Raw genomic sequence first — 15,422 nt, forward strand, 5'->3', positions numbered from 1 at the left:
TGAAAAGTGCCAAGTCCACAGCAGTTGTTTGTAATCTCTTCCTACTTGTCTATGCTCAGGTCAGGCTATTTGTTAGGAGCTGATTGGGAGTTTATTGAGCATCCTGCATCCTGTATTTAGTTTTGTTGCCATGTAATTCTTTGTTTGGGTGGTTGGATGCAAAACTGCGTCACAATGCTGGACAGACTGGCTCTCCACTGAAATGAGGCTGGCCTCCCTGATTCAGTTACCAGAATGCTAATGCTAGTCCATTCTCATCAAATCTTCCTGCGGCGGGCTTGCCTGGTCTTGTTAAGCTTTGTTGAACGTACTGATTCCAGGGAAGTGTTCTAAATGCAACAACTCTTGTCTTTGCTGTTTGTTAGAAAACACATTTGCCTGAGAAGTATTTTGCCCTCTTGCTTTGGCAGGAAATGCTTCTGACAGCACATACAATCTAACATCTTGAAAAATTAAGAGATTGGGTTCCATTTAATTTTATTACTTTAGATGACTTGGAGCACTCAGTAAATTCCAGCACTAAATTCAAGTTTGTGAAATAATCCCAGGTGCTGTGAAACTTAATGGCAAGTGTTGCCTATAGGCCTAAAATAAAACTTATAAAAACATTTGCCTTGTAAGAATTTATGTTCACACCTGTGAATAGCCACTGCAGTCCAGCCTGGGCAACACAAGACCTCGTCTCTAAGAAAGAAAAAAATATGTTTCTGTCTCCACACATTTAAAGGACCAATTATTTTTCCCTTGGTGTTAACTCAATATATGTCCAAAACAATAAATTTGCCATGAGACAATGAACTCTTCTTGATCCATGAATATGGAAGTGAGTTAAATGTGCATAATAAGATGATCTGATAGCCCTTGAAGTTACAGTACAATTTTTAGAAAATCTTGATGCACTTACCACAGAGAATTCTTATGTCTGTTTAATTGATTGTTAGCTATTTTAAATTCCATCAGAATACCTATAACTTGCGTAAGTTGGATTTCAGCTGATGCTTATAGACATTATTTATTTGCAAGGCACAAGTACCTTAGCTTGGCTACCAATCTTAGTTATCAGTGACACATAACCATTGGCTTTCTTAACACCATTCCCATTTCCATACTGTTTACTATATTTATAATGAAACAAATAAAATGCCTCATATGAGAATGCCTGCTTTAAGAAAACCCAGTGTACCATAACTCAGATGCACAAAGCGGATAAATTAAGGGGTGATTAGTTGCAGTACAAAAGGATTCTTTGATTTACAGCAGGGTTTGTCAGAAGGGCTCCTTTGAATACAAGCTCCCCCAGAGAGCTGAAGTGTTTTGCAGATCATTCAATCCACTTGACATCCAGACTAGGGGACAGAGAAACTTGGAATTTAAGTGTTGAAAGCCATCATTAGTTGAAGATTAACGAAATGAATATAGAGATTCTCTATTATTTAAATGACAGAAAAAAACCGCTTTGCTTTTTAGAAATATGGATAACCCATACATGTATGTGACTAAGTTAGAAATAATAATTTCCATTGTTTATGGAGCACCTATTATGTGCCAGAAACTAAACAGCACTATATGGATTCTGTGTACTACTTTATTTCTATTTAATACTGCTAATGATCTTACAAGAAAACTTGTGCCCATTTTACAAATGAGGATACTGAGGCTCTGGGGAACATTTGCCAAAGTCCACAGGTCGGTCATTGGCAGAGATAAGTTTTGAATTAAGTCTACCAAGGCCCCTGGCTGTTCTACTGTGCTGCTTCTGGGGGATTTTCCCTGCTGAGCATTGTGTGTTCTGACCGTGGTTAGCCTCCACGTGGGAGTCCTTTGCCTGATGCCCTGCCTTCCAGCATGGGCGGCTTCATCGCCATCTTTGTTAACTTACCTAATGCAAGCTTTTATGAGTGAAGTTAACTGGACCCTGCATATCCCACTGAAAACACTGTGCCAAGACAGTGCTCATGACTTACTTCAGCTGGTGCCCGGCTGGGTAAAGGAGGAGAACCTGGAATCTGGGGGGCATCCATGATGGAGGTGGGAAATGTCTCCAAGACATGTTCAGGCAGTGCTGGGCAGGAGGGGCAGAGGAAGCAGGAAGGTGGTGTAACACAGCCCCCAGGTTAGTGTGGGGAGGACCGAGGCTGTTCTAACCAGGGGTAGCATGATAAGGCTTGGCCTGCTGATGGGCGGCAGTCAAAAGCAGGCCCAGCGGTGGAGATGGGCAGCGGGCAGGCTGCCTAAGAGGTCTGGCCACAGAAGGACTGCCAGAGAGGAACTGGGACCCAGGAAGGGCTGTCAGGACAAGATACTGTGACTTTGAGAAGAATTAGGGTACCTGGCAGGTTAGCGAGGCAGAGACTCTGAAAGACAGAAACTTAGTTTCTCCAACCAGGGTCAGAACTCAGTTATTAGAACTGGGGCACAGGATCAGAGTGGGAAAAGCAGAAATGCTGATTTTATTTTATTTTTTTAGAGACAGAGTCTTGCTGTGACTCCCAGGCTGGAATGCAATGGTGGGATCATAGCCCATTGTAACTTTGAGCTCCTGGAATTAAGGGATCCTCCTGCCTCACCCTCATGAGTAGCTGGGACCATAGGCAAACACCACCAGGCCTGGCTAATTTTTTATTTTTTTTAGAGATGGGGGTCTTGCTATGTTGCCCAGGCTGGTCTTAAATTCCTGGCTTCAAGCAAATCTCTCACCTCCCCTCCAGCAAGTGCTGGGATAACAGGCATGAGTGATTCAATTCAATTCTTAATTACCCATTTGTGATTGTTTAAATTTCCCCTAATGAATAAGAGGATTGCCTGGGATAGATTTGATCCTCTAAGGAGGATCAAGTGGACCTCAATATTGGAATTGGAGGATTAGAGGAGGAGCAATGCCAAATGTTTTATATTTTCCTAATGATTTGGACTTATTTGGTATTCAATAAATATACAGATTGGCTGACTGAAGTAAGAATCAATATGAATTAAATTGGTACCTTAACTGAACCTTGGCCAAGAGGTACTTATACTTCCTAGGACAATCTAAGAAGAATGTGGGTAGATCATTAGACTGACTAGGTTCTAGTCTCAGCTCTTCTACTTACTAGCCATCATCTTGGGCAAGTCACTGAATATCCTTGAGCCTGATTTGCTTAACTTATAAAATAGCAATAGTACTATTGATATTGTTGGATTGTGTTAGTATGAGTGTCCACAATTTATTAAGCATGTGTTTTGAGTCAGGCACTATGCAAAGCAGTTTAAATACATTATCTCATTCACCTGTTGTGAGGAACAAATGAGACATCGTCATTGAGACACTTGGCCAGTGTGTGGCCCAGTCCTCGCTCACACACATACAGATCAGCATGCACGCTGCTGCACAGTGGGACTAAGAGTGGGTGGATGATTAAGTAAGGAGGAAAAGGAGTGATCCAGTGGACTGAGAGATGAGATAGCTGGATCAGATTGGAGGAAAAAGCCAGATGGCATGTCGGTGATATGCCAGAGGCAATTTTGTGTGTGTGTTCCCATCAGCCCTTGTTATCTAGTAGAATTGATCTCAGGTAACCCAGTATGTTTTCCTAACAGAATGAAGTCTTCCCATATGTCACCCAAAACATACTGCACTTACGGTGTGTCTGATGCAAGTGGTAAGTGACACTTTGGCCTCTGTCCTTATTACAGAAGTCTCTTTGGGAATGCTGGTTTGGTCCGGTACCTCCCCAGAGGTCTCAGTGCAATTTAGGACCCACAGCCATCTTGGCTCACCCACCCCTGTGTTTTGGGTTTCCCCAGAAGCAGACCTGGAGAAAAGGATTTGGCTACTAGTGGTTTTTTGGAGATGATCTTGGGAAGTATGATAACAGAGTGGGAAAGTGAGACAAAGAAGAAAGGAAAGCCAATCAAAGTGTTCTAATAAGAGCGTTTCCACTCTGGGCAACTGGGCTCACTCCTTCAGGAGGCCCGCTGAGAAACTGTGAAGGGCAAGGAAGCTGGGGTGTTTATCTTCCCACTCTCATGTCCTACCACTCTCATGGCAATGATTGCCCCTTAAAGGCATTAACTGCCCAGCACTCTGCCCTCAGGCAGAGCGAGGGTGCAGATGCTTGAAGTGGCACACTGCACAGGGCCATCCAGAAAGCTACAGATGACCTCAGGGGTGAGTGGGGAATCTGGCAGGGCTCCAGCAGCATCTGCTAAACCACCATCGCATACTGAAGTCAGGTTTTTAAATCTTCACTTCCCTTTTGAAAGTTCTCAAAACAAATTGCCATCTTACGACAAAATAGGACATTCTTTCACTGTTACCATTTCATGTTCCCTGCATAGGTGCTGATTGCTTTCTTCAGTCTCTGTGTTACTGTAAACATCTTCTTTCAGATGGCATCACTGAATATTAATCTGCAAATGAGCAGAAAATTAATAAAAGTGTTCTTTTGAATAGTCCCTATTAAATAAGTGTTGAGACATGAGCAGTATGTGTAAGCATAAAAGAAATGGTTATGTTACATCCAGAAACAGACACTTTCAGCAGCAGGCAAAGGCAGGCATTAAGCCCATCTATAGGGTTTCAGACTTGGAATCCTGACCCATGGAGATCTGGTCAGATGTTAGTGTTGACATCTAAGAGTGCTGCTTCTATACCCACTCACATTCATTCTGTCCACTCTTACCCTGCCTTTCAGCATACATGCTGAGCAACATATATTGGTACTGCTAAGTGAGAGAACATTTGGATGTCAATTTCTTTATTTGAAAATTACTGTGTCGGCACATTGCAAGGCCCTGCCTGTGATTTAAATGTAAATAAGGGCTAGCACCCATAGACTGTAAAGATAGTGAATAGTCTTTAGGGTGAAAATGTTCTTCTTGGCACCTTCTATTTCTCTGTGCCCAATTATCCCAGTGCCCAACCATACCTCCCAAATTCATTCAGATTTCTAAGTAAATTTGTCCTAAAAAATACTCAAAATCTGCTGAAAGTAAAGTTTGAACTTGTAAAGTATACTCCTTTCAGGTGAGGTTTTCCAGTCATACTTTTAAGATCATATCTTATAATTTGTGACTCCTTGTCCTTAAATTTGAGTGGACCCAGTGTGAAAGAGAAGATCTAGAAAGGGCTGATTCCACACTTAATTCTGGTAGAAGAATTGATTCCTGAAACGAGCCCAGAGTGCTTGAGCCGATGACTACAGCTGGGTACTCACTGGCGTGGTTTTCCGCTTACAGAGGCGGTCCTGACACAGAAATACAATGAGGAGTACAGTTGGCAGAACTGCCGTGATGAAATTTTGTTGTATGTGATAAAGCATGAGTCAGATCGAAATCTCCTGGGAAAATCCAAGAACAAATCCAATCTTACGTCTTTATTACAAGAGTTGATTATTGGCGAAAGACAGGCTCACCTGTGTCTCCCAGCCTCTGTATTTCTTTGTGTACTGTTTGGTGACAAACTACTCGTGTTGGGGATGGGAGGTGAGAAAGAAGACTGATTAATCCATAAACTGTACAACTAGCTCAGGAATAACTGAGAGATTCCTAGTTCTTTTGCATTATACTTCGCAAATAACCATATGTATGTAAAATATGTGGATGATGTTAGTGGTATTACTTAGGGTCCATTTCAAGTTTTTTAAGACATGCTGGAAAGTACAAAGTAGGCAAAAGAATTCTTTCCGAAGGGTTCAGGTGATAGAAAAATGAAATAGGCTAGTGGGAACTTCAGGGAACCTGCTATTCCAGAGAATTGTGAAAGTCTGTGATTTATCATAAGCTATCTTGTGTGTTTACTAGCATTTAAAAATTGCTCAGAAAAACCTAACTCATTGACTACTGATATTTCAGTTCTGGGGATATTTTCCTGAGTGAATTTGTTTGCAGTTGCCTTTCTGGAAAATTTATTAGCAGGCTTTTCTTAACTTCTTCCCTGATCTTTTGTTCTTTTCTGAGATATTATTGATTTTATTTTCCCAAACGTAATTTTATATGGTAATATCTGTTCAGAAGCAATTTGCTATGGTTGAAGGAACTGAATTGTTACGGGCATTTGTCTTAGTAATGTGGTTACAGAGTCACTAACTTGATCTTAATAACATTTGCCTATTATCGTATATTAGATGCATGAAAGGAAAACTGGGCTTTCTAACTCAGAGGATTACCCTTGTGTGTCTCCCTTAGTTTATAATGCCTTACAAAATTAATGTCCAGGTGATTTTAGTGGCTATTTGCATTATTTGAAACTAGTTAGGATTAAATCCAAACGTTATCACCAGGGTTGCATGCAGAGAGGAAATTACTTTTTTTGGTACGCCTTAAGAAACTTTTTAATCATCAATTCATGACATTTTATAAACTAGTCACACTGTACTTCATCGGATGCTGTTTTTACTCTGCTGTGGCTGCAGGAGGCAGCATGATACAAAAATCTTGTAGTCTTATCGTCAGATTTGGTTAGAATCCCGCCACTGCTTATCAACTGTGTGAACTGGGGCTGTGTAGATCCAGCACTGTGACCCTCAGCTTCCTCATCTTGTCAAGACAGACAGTGCCAGTTTCATATTGAAATATTGTAACTGCACTCTCTAACTTAAAAAAAAAAAACAACCACCGAGCTCAGCTTCAATAGATTTCTCCTCTTTTCTGAAAACAGATAGTAGTTGTATAAAAGGGTAAGATTCCTGCTGGCAGCTTTATTCATAATATCCTCAAAGTAGAAACAACCCAAATGTCCACCAGTAGGAGGATGATAAGCAAATTGAAGCACACCTACGTTATGGGAAACTACTCATGAATAAAAGGAAGAACTTATGGATCCATGCACCAACATGGATGAATCTTACAGACATTAGGTTGAGCGGAAAAGAAACCAGGCACAAACAGGAGAATATCGTCTGACTTCTTTTCCATGAAGTTCTAAAACAGGCAAAATCTTTTCATGGCAGAAATCAGAACAAGTGGTCTGAGGGTCTTGCCTGGAAAGGGGCACGAGGGGACTTTTGGGGTTGATAGAAATAGTCTGTCTTGATCTGTGTGGTAATTACACTGGTATATATATTTGTCAAGACTTGTTGGACTATACGATTAAATTGGATGTTTTACTTTGGACAAATTATACTTCAGTTAAAGGAAAGAAAACACCTATCCATTACATGTTTAATTTTCTAATGACTAGTTTTTTGGGATCCTTAGGATGCCGTGACCATCTGTACCCTGGGAATTGGGACGGCCTTTGGAGAGTCCATTCTGGACAACACACCCCGCCATGCAACCATCGTTACCAGGGAGAGCAGTGAACTGCTCCGCATTGAGCAGAAGGACTTCAAGGCACTATGGGAGGTGAGCCCTAAGGCTTCTTTGTCAATTAATGCAGTTTCAGAAAAGAAAGGGAGCTGCCACATGGATAATGGCATTACAGTCAAGCCTTAATGTGTTCTGTTCTGAGCTGGTACATGGAATTTAATTTTCAAAACTTGTTTTTGAAATGAGTGAGTGAAAAAGCCATTTTGACACAAAACATCCTTTTTTTTTTTTGTTTAATTTAGTGCTTGCTCAATTTTCTGTAGTTTGACATACCTTATAATTATTTCTTGAATGACCATAGAGTGTTTTATGTATTTTCTCCCTCCTTTTCCACAGATGTATTCTTAACCAGGGAACAAAATACTTTGACATTTTCTTTTGCATTTTAAAAATCATCATTGACATGTTCCCTGGGAAAGTGGAATGAATGGGGTTAACATCTGCTTCATTTAAATGCTTTTAAAAATGATGTGCCCTATAATAAGATATGAAAAATGGAGGTACATAAAGATGTCTGGTTACTTGCCAACTTCAAAATGCATAGGTGGCACAGCAGTGGATGGATGCAACTGGTCCTAGTAGCTTTTGCATTTACCGATGCTTACCAGAGCCCCTTAAAGTATTGCACTAATTTACAAGAAGTATGAGGAATAAATCATCTTATATGCAGTCATGGCAAATAGAGCACTTATAAAGGCCCAGCTAAGCCTTGCATCTTTTAGACTTGTTCTTTTCAGTTCTTTAAGCTTCTGATTTTAACCTGCTCCTTGTCTTTGTCCTTAGCTCAGTATGTCCAAGTGTTAACCCATCAAGCTGCAGGCTTCGCCACTGGTCCCAGTGTGGCTAAGATTTTAAACCTGATCTAAAAAGAATTTTGTGTAATCAAATAGTTTCCTCCAGAGCCAAACAAATGGCAGATGCATTAAGGGAGCCAACCTGCAGGTGAATGAGTGATGCTTTGCCTTAAAAGTCATGCAAAGCCTTGGAAGGCCTTGGTGGTGAAACCTGTTACTTTTATTCTTGGCAGTAGTGAATAAATTGTGAGGTTACTTGTTTGAAATATTTCTCTTAGAAAATATTAAAGAGCTCCAGCCGTTCTGTAAAGTTCAGAGACAAAAGCTAGTTTTAGGAAGGAAAATCGAAAGTAGGTTTGCATGAGGTGTATGTGGAGAGATTTTCTGTCAATTCAAAGGGACGAAGCTTGAGGCAAATAAGCCACTTTTTGGATCTTTCATTTTAAAAGGTAAACTGAAAAGTCTTTTTCAAAAGGGGAGTTTGGAAAACTGGTTTTCAGAACAAAAATGATTTCTAACTGTGATGTGTGTCATTATAACCACTTTTGTCTGTAATGACTTACTCAAATTGCTGAGAGAGGATGGTTTGCGGAAATATTTTAAAAATTTATTTTAATTAGGAGCCCTTAGTGCTGAGAAGGAAGCTTCTAAGAGGTTGCTACCTGTGAACATTAAAACAAACTTATTATTAAAAAAAATTTCAAACAGACAGAAAATCAAAAAGAATAGTACAATGAACACCCATTCACCCCCACCGAATTCAGTAGTTGTTAATGCGGAGCCATATTGGCTTCGGCTTTGCTTGTTTTTTTTTTTTTTTTTTTTTTTTTTTTGGTAAACTACTTTATTGTAAATGATAGACATGTAACATTTCTCCCTAAATATTCAGCATATATCTCAAAAAACTTAGAATATCCTGTTACATACCCTAGTGCCATTATCTCACCTATAAAACTAATAATATCCTAATATTATCTAATACCCAGTCTGTATTTCAAATGTCCTTAATCATCTCATAAATATCTTTTATAGCTTTGTTTCAAACCAGTCTCCAATAAAGAGCCATGTCTTACATTTGATTGTTATATCTAAGTCTCTCTCTCTCTCTCTCCCCCGCCTCTCCTTTTCTCTCTTACTTTCCCCCTGCCCCATCATGGCATTGACTTGTTAAAAAGGCCAGGTCAGTTTCTCCCAAATTCAAGATTTGTCTGCTTGTTTTTCTCATGGTATCTTTTTTTGCACTTCTATCCCAGGGTTTCCTATAAATGGAAATTAGGCTAAAGGTTTGATTAGATCAAGTCAAACGTTTTGGGCAAGAAAATGTGAAAAGTGATGCTAAGGACATCAGGAGGATTATAATGTCTGGTTTCTCTGTTGATGCTAAGTTTGATCCCTTGGTTAGGTTGTATCAGAGTACATTTTAGGACTGTTTTCTACAGATCTTTCCCTTAGAGGAAAAATATTTAATAGGGACATTGATATGGACATTTAGATACCTTGCTATCTAAAACCTTGCCACCTGTTTTGCAGTTCAGTGGGTCCACCTCTTCACCTGTAACCTCAGAGCATGATTTGTGATCTCCTTTGCCATTGGCTTAAGTGTACTGGGGACAACATTCAGAGAGACATTTGGAGTTGATAAGAGCAGATAGGTTTTAGTCTAACCTCTTTTACAGGGTGGGGACTGAAATCGCATAGTGAGTAAGAGATTAGTCAGATGTTTCATTTTATTTGCCTGTTCATGCAACTAAGTGTAGAGTGTGAATTAGATGCTCAATCAATGTTTTAATTGTCTAAAGTGAAAATGCAGTAAACCCCATTATCTAGCAATCTGTTAACCAGGACTTCATTAACGGGCACACTTGTGCACATACAGTACATGATAATCCTAAAAAATTATACAACTCTAAAGTACCTTCTGAATAAAAATGATTGAATTCTGTTTATTGTGTATTCGTTTATTCATAATATACAGAGTATCTCCCATGTGTTAGGTACATGTATATGTATGTATGTGGGTATACTCAGATGTTTGTATGTTTATACATACATACAAATCTGTATGCTTCTGCTCTCAGGGTAGGGGCTTCTGTTCCACTTAGAGCAGACAGAAAATAAAAATCATAGAATCTCAGAGCATAATATATCATTAAATAACTTTAGGTGCATGATTGGAATATCGGTGATCTATACATGGCATATATAGCGCTAATATGCTTGCAAAATATTTGATAACCAGAACGCCTGTTCTTTGATATGTCAGATAATAGGGTTAGTAAAATTAATCCATCCTTGTTCTGGTAAAATCCATCCTGTGCTGGTATCTGTTAGCAAAATTTAAACCCAAGCTCATACTGTCAGCAGAAGCCTAAGTCATCTAGATCACCCGAATATCAAAGGGGAAGAACCATACAGGGGGGAAGAATTACGTATTCAGGATTCAGGCCGACTCCTGAGTCATCACTGAAATGTAAGAGCACAGACAGAAGGCATCAGATGGTGGGAATGTAAACTAGTACAACCACTATGGAAAACAGTGTGGAGATTCCTTAACAAACAAAAATAGAAATACCATTTGATCCAGCGATCCCAACTCTGGGTATCTACCCAGAGGAAAAGAAGTCATTTTACAAAAAAGATACTTGCACATGCATGTTTGTAGCAGCACAATTTACAATTCCAAAAATATGGAACCAGCTCAAATGCCCATCAGTCAATGAGTGGATAAAGAAATTGTGAGATATATATATATATAAAATGGAATACTACTCAGCCATAAAAAGTAACAAATTCATAGCATTCGTAGCAATCTGGGTGGAAATGGAGACCATTATCCTAAGTGAAGTAACTCAGGAATAGGATACCAAACATCATACGTTCTCACTCATACATGGGAGCTAAGCTATGAGGATGCAAAGGCATAAGAATGACACAGTAGGCTTTGGGGACTTGGGGGAAAGGGGAGAGAGGGGTGAGGGATAAAAGACTACCATTGGGTACAGAGTACACTGCTCAGGTGATGGATGCACAAAAATCTCAGAAGTCACCACTAAAAAACTTATTCATGTAACCAAATGCCACCCATTCCCCAAAAGCCTATTGAAATTTTTTTAAAAAGAGAAAAAGAAACCCACTAAAATGTATATCATGCAAACATAAAAAGAAAACAGCAGCAAGGTCAACTGGATAAGGCCTCCACCATCAGGGAGGTAAGGTGCTCAGAGTTCAGTGTCCGGTGACGGGTTCCAAATAGTAAAAATTAGAGAATCAGAGGCCTCTGAATCAGAGGCCCTGTGTCTAAATTTGCATGTTCATCTCAGTTGAGTGTTTGCTTTTGAGGAATGTCCTGGTGGGCTCATTTCATGGCAGGCACTCTTATGTTGGGCTTTGTTTCCTTGTAGGTACTTTTACTGTCACTTATAGGGGCTGCAGGCTAGAACACTCCCGTTAGGATTCTGAGTTGCTTCTAACTGAAAATTATGGTCCCTAATCACTAACAGGTAGCACAGTCAAAAAGTAGTCCTTTAATAGACTGAGCAAATACTCTACTTTATATCTTGCACTTGAGACTTTAATGGTAGCACAAAGCTAGGGAATTCCTTTTCTTTTCCAGGTCAAGGGCAAGTTTCCTAGGCTTCCTCAGGTGCGCCCTCAGAGAACCATCCCCAATACCTCTTGCTTTATATTGTCTATTCCATCCCCAATACCTCTTGCTTTATATTGTCTATTCTGCTGTAAGTCAAATAGGCAACACTCAGAGTATTTTTTAAAAATCATCATCATAAATGTGATCAGAAGCATTTCCTCAATGGTCTCTATAAATCTATCAAATAAAATAAATATTCCCTAAGATATAACTGAGGTAGCAGCTTGGCACTTTTTTTTCTTTTGTACCCTACATCTTTCCTAATGAAAATGACCTGGTTTCCTTCTCCCTTTCCCTGTTTCAATTGCCAATTTTGGTCAGATCTGAGGGTGCTGGGTTGCTCTATCTTAAAGTCAGGTCATATTTTCTTAGCTTGAATGAATTATGTTAAGTTTATTCAGATTTGGTAAATAATGCCTCTCTCCATTTACACTGCTTTAATGTTAGAACTTAATAAAAAATATTAACCAGGGTATAAAATATCTCATTTTCCAGTAACATTTCAGGAAGGAGGCAGAGATGGAGAGAGATAAATATTGGAGACAGTATGTTTCTGAATTACATACAGAAGAAAATGGATTTAAAAGTCTTAGAATACCATTTTTAGTTCTTAAGACAATTATAATTTACATTTAAACTCTTTGACACTAGTGGCATTTTCTACCCTCAGTAAGGAAGTTAAATGGCAAAGCAGTTAACTGTAAGTTTGGGAGCTTAGAGCAGTTATTATATTAATAGTTGATCTAAGATTATAGGTATTTTATGATTGATAGTAGCTCTTGGAAGAAATACAAAACTGATCTATTATCCAAGTCCATGAATTTCTGTTCAGCACAGAGAGTATAAGAGGGTTTCCAATGGCTAGAACAAACCAGTGAGGGTTTTGTTGGGTTTTCTTCTTGGCTTTCTGTCTGATGTTGTGTTTGTATGAGGATGATTTCAGGTTTGTGGCATGTTTTGATATCTTTACATGGAATATTTCAAATACATGAAATTGAATGAGGTGATAAGTCCACTGTGTTCAGGAAAGTAGATTAGAGAGGTGCTCTTGGTTAAATCCATAAAAAATGCTTCTGAGAGGCCCTTGAACTTGCGTTTACCACCTGTTTACCTGTAGTTCAATTGCATGAACACCATTCTGGAAAAATTTCCCTGTTACCGTGAGCCATGTTTGAGCATATTCAAAATAATAACACATATTTATAAGTATGTTCTTAAAAATTAAAGACAATAATAAAATTACAGAGCCATTAAAAATAAAAGCAATGTTTTAAATTTGTAGTCTGACTCTTGTCACAATAAAAGTGATTTCTTAGCTGTGATTGTTATCTGGAAGCCTCTTGACATACTATTGTGATTTTATTCCAACCAGGGCAAAATGTGTCATGGAGAGCTGTTGCTTGGATATAATGATTGGCATATCAGATTTACTCCTCAAATGTGTCTGTGGCCTCAGTAAACATTGTTAACTGACTGAAAATGTATTTCATGCTTTATGAGATACAAAACTGAGTGGTAAAAATAAGAAAGTTAACGTTTCTGTCTTAAGAAAAGCCATTAGTAAATAGGGATATTAATCAGAATAATGAATGCTGTTGAAGAAATATGTTTATGACTGTCTCTATTCCCTAATTTTCAGAATGTTTATTTTTCTGTAAGATTCTATCAGATATGTTGACAGTTGTGGAACCAAAAAGCTTTTTAGTTACTTCTATTTACTGACTTTTTTTAGAGTAAATAGGGGAAAATCCCTTTTCCATTAATAATCTTTCAAGCCACAGTGAGAATAAGGATTGTTTGAAGCAACAGCAGCTTAGCCTTTGCTAAGGTGCTTTAAAAACGCTGTTAGAATAATATACCTTCCAGAGGCACCTGCTCTTGTTCCAATAGGCTTGATGTTTCTATCTGTCTGTAGCTGTCAGAAAAATGAAAGCCAAATACTTAAAAATTAGTATCTCAGAACACAGATATCCCAGAAGTTCTCAGGTAAATTGTGTGGCTTTACCCACCATACCAACAATTTCAGGTTGTTTCACTTTTGCATTAATGGTAGGCTTTCCAGGTTTATATGTAATGGGCTTGGGTATTGAGTTAGGACTGCGTGGCCCACCTGCAGACAAGGCAGCCCCTTGCCTGCCTGATAATGCACAGGGACCAAGACCCATACCCTCATCGGGAGTAACCAGAGCCTCAAAGCCAAGGGGCCTGTATTCTCCCAAGTCAGGAGCCCGAGCTTACTTTTGGCAACTTTGGAGCTTGTACTGTAGGGTTACTTCTCAGGCCAGAAATTTGCATCAAAGGACTAAGAAAAATATATCTAAAAATAAACATGAAAGCCAAGACTTCATGCCAGGAACTCCAGCCACACACATCCTGTTGGCTGGTTCTCTAGTCTTTCTCCTCACAGTTCTGATTCTTTTAAACCAAGCGGAAGCCTGCTTCGATGACTTGGACTTATGTCTGCACCAGGGTCTCATTCCTGTGTCTTCAAGCTTTTCCATGGAGTGGCAAAATGATTCAAATCCAGAAAGGAAGGGAGTGAAGTTATTAGGAGCTAACTAAAGTTAAAAAAAAAAAAAAAAAAAAAAAAAGGAAGTGTTTTCTTATTGCCTTAGACTGCCTGAGCTTTCCTGGAGAACCATCAGCACCGGTTTCCTCTCTGTGGACTGAGATCCACTCAGTGGTAGACACGAACAGGGAATGAACGGCAATGAAGGTACATTTTGCTGATCAAATAAAGGATAGATATTCACTGGATGTCTGAGACCTTTGAGAGACAGAAAAAGAAGGACGTATGCTCTACAAGGTCAGAATGGATCTTTTTATTTTTTAGTGAAGGGTGGGAGAGTGGGGAAATACTACATGTTACTGTTTGCATTTTGGAATTATGCTCAAAAACATCTCTGGCTTTTCTAATTATGTTCCACCAGACCCAAATATGTACCATGGCAGGGACATAATTTGATTTTATCTTTGTTTGTGGTGTGTGTGGGGCCAGGGGGTGAGTGGTGGCTCATCTTTCTGTTAGTGAAGCGTGTTTATTTAGCCTGATGATCTTAAATATGTTTCTAGAAGATAAATAAAGGTAGCTGTTCATAACTAGGCAGAGTAACATTTATCACAGCAAAATTACATACATGTATTTGTCTAGTGACATATTTGAATGACACATATTAAAAATGAATTTTGTTCAAGGAAACAGATTGTGGGTGATGGTGTTTCACCCTCCAGGCCCCTGGAAGGTATTTTGCCTGTAGCTCTCAGACTCAATGAAGTCCTTGGTGTTTATGGGCATTCTGTTACATTATTGATAAGTGAGAGTTCTACCTGCTCCCCAAGCAATGATTTCACTATTTCTCAGAAGATGATCAGGGGGTCTGAGCAGATCAAGGCTTGGCTGGCAAATGCTAGGAATGCCCATGTGCTGTACGGTGGGCCTGCCGGCAGAGTGCTATAACCAGTAGCTGCTTTCTCTGAGCTGGCGCTACTTTGGGTGTTCATTTCAGGAGTGTAGAGTGAACACTCACATCTTTGAGGAGCTGCCGTTAAAAGAGTTTCTGAGATGTTTCCCTTGGCTGTGCACTAGCCAGGACTCTGTTGACACCTCACCCCTACTCTCTCCCCTGCACTGTTCTCTTATACTGGGCCCCCTCACTCACTCAGCTAAGCTACTGAGCAGCCTGCCCTTCTCAGTA

The 15,422-nt window shown here is 39.4% G+C and overlaps 1 protein-coding gene across 2 annotated transcripts in view; it reads left to right on the forward strand.

Moving 5' to 3' along the window:
- Window positions 1-15,422, forward strand: part of RAPGEF4 (Rap guanine nucleotide exchange factor 4) — a 307,950-nt gene that overhangs the window by 68,669 nt on the left and 223,859 nt on the right. For both annotated transcript variants that reach the window (XM_003907614.3, XM_009182453.2), the window contains exon 4: window positions 7,177-7,323. In XM_003907614.3, coding sequence (XP_003907663.1) covers window positions 7,177-7,323 — 147 coding nt within the window. The remainder of the gene's footprint in view (window positions 1-7,176; window positions 7,324-15,422) is intronic.

This window comes from Papio anubis, chromosome 10 (genome assembly GCF_008728515.1).
Source record: "Papio anubis isolate 15944 chromosome 10, Panubis1.0, whole genome shotgun sequence".
In the NCBI taxonomy this organism is placed as follows: domain Eukaryota; kingdom Metazoa; phylum Chordata; class Mammalia; order Primates; family Cercopithecidae; genus Papio; species Papio anubis.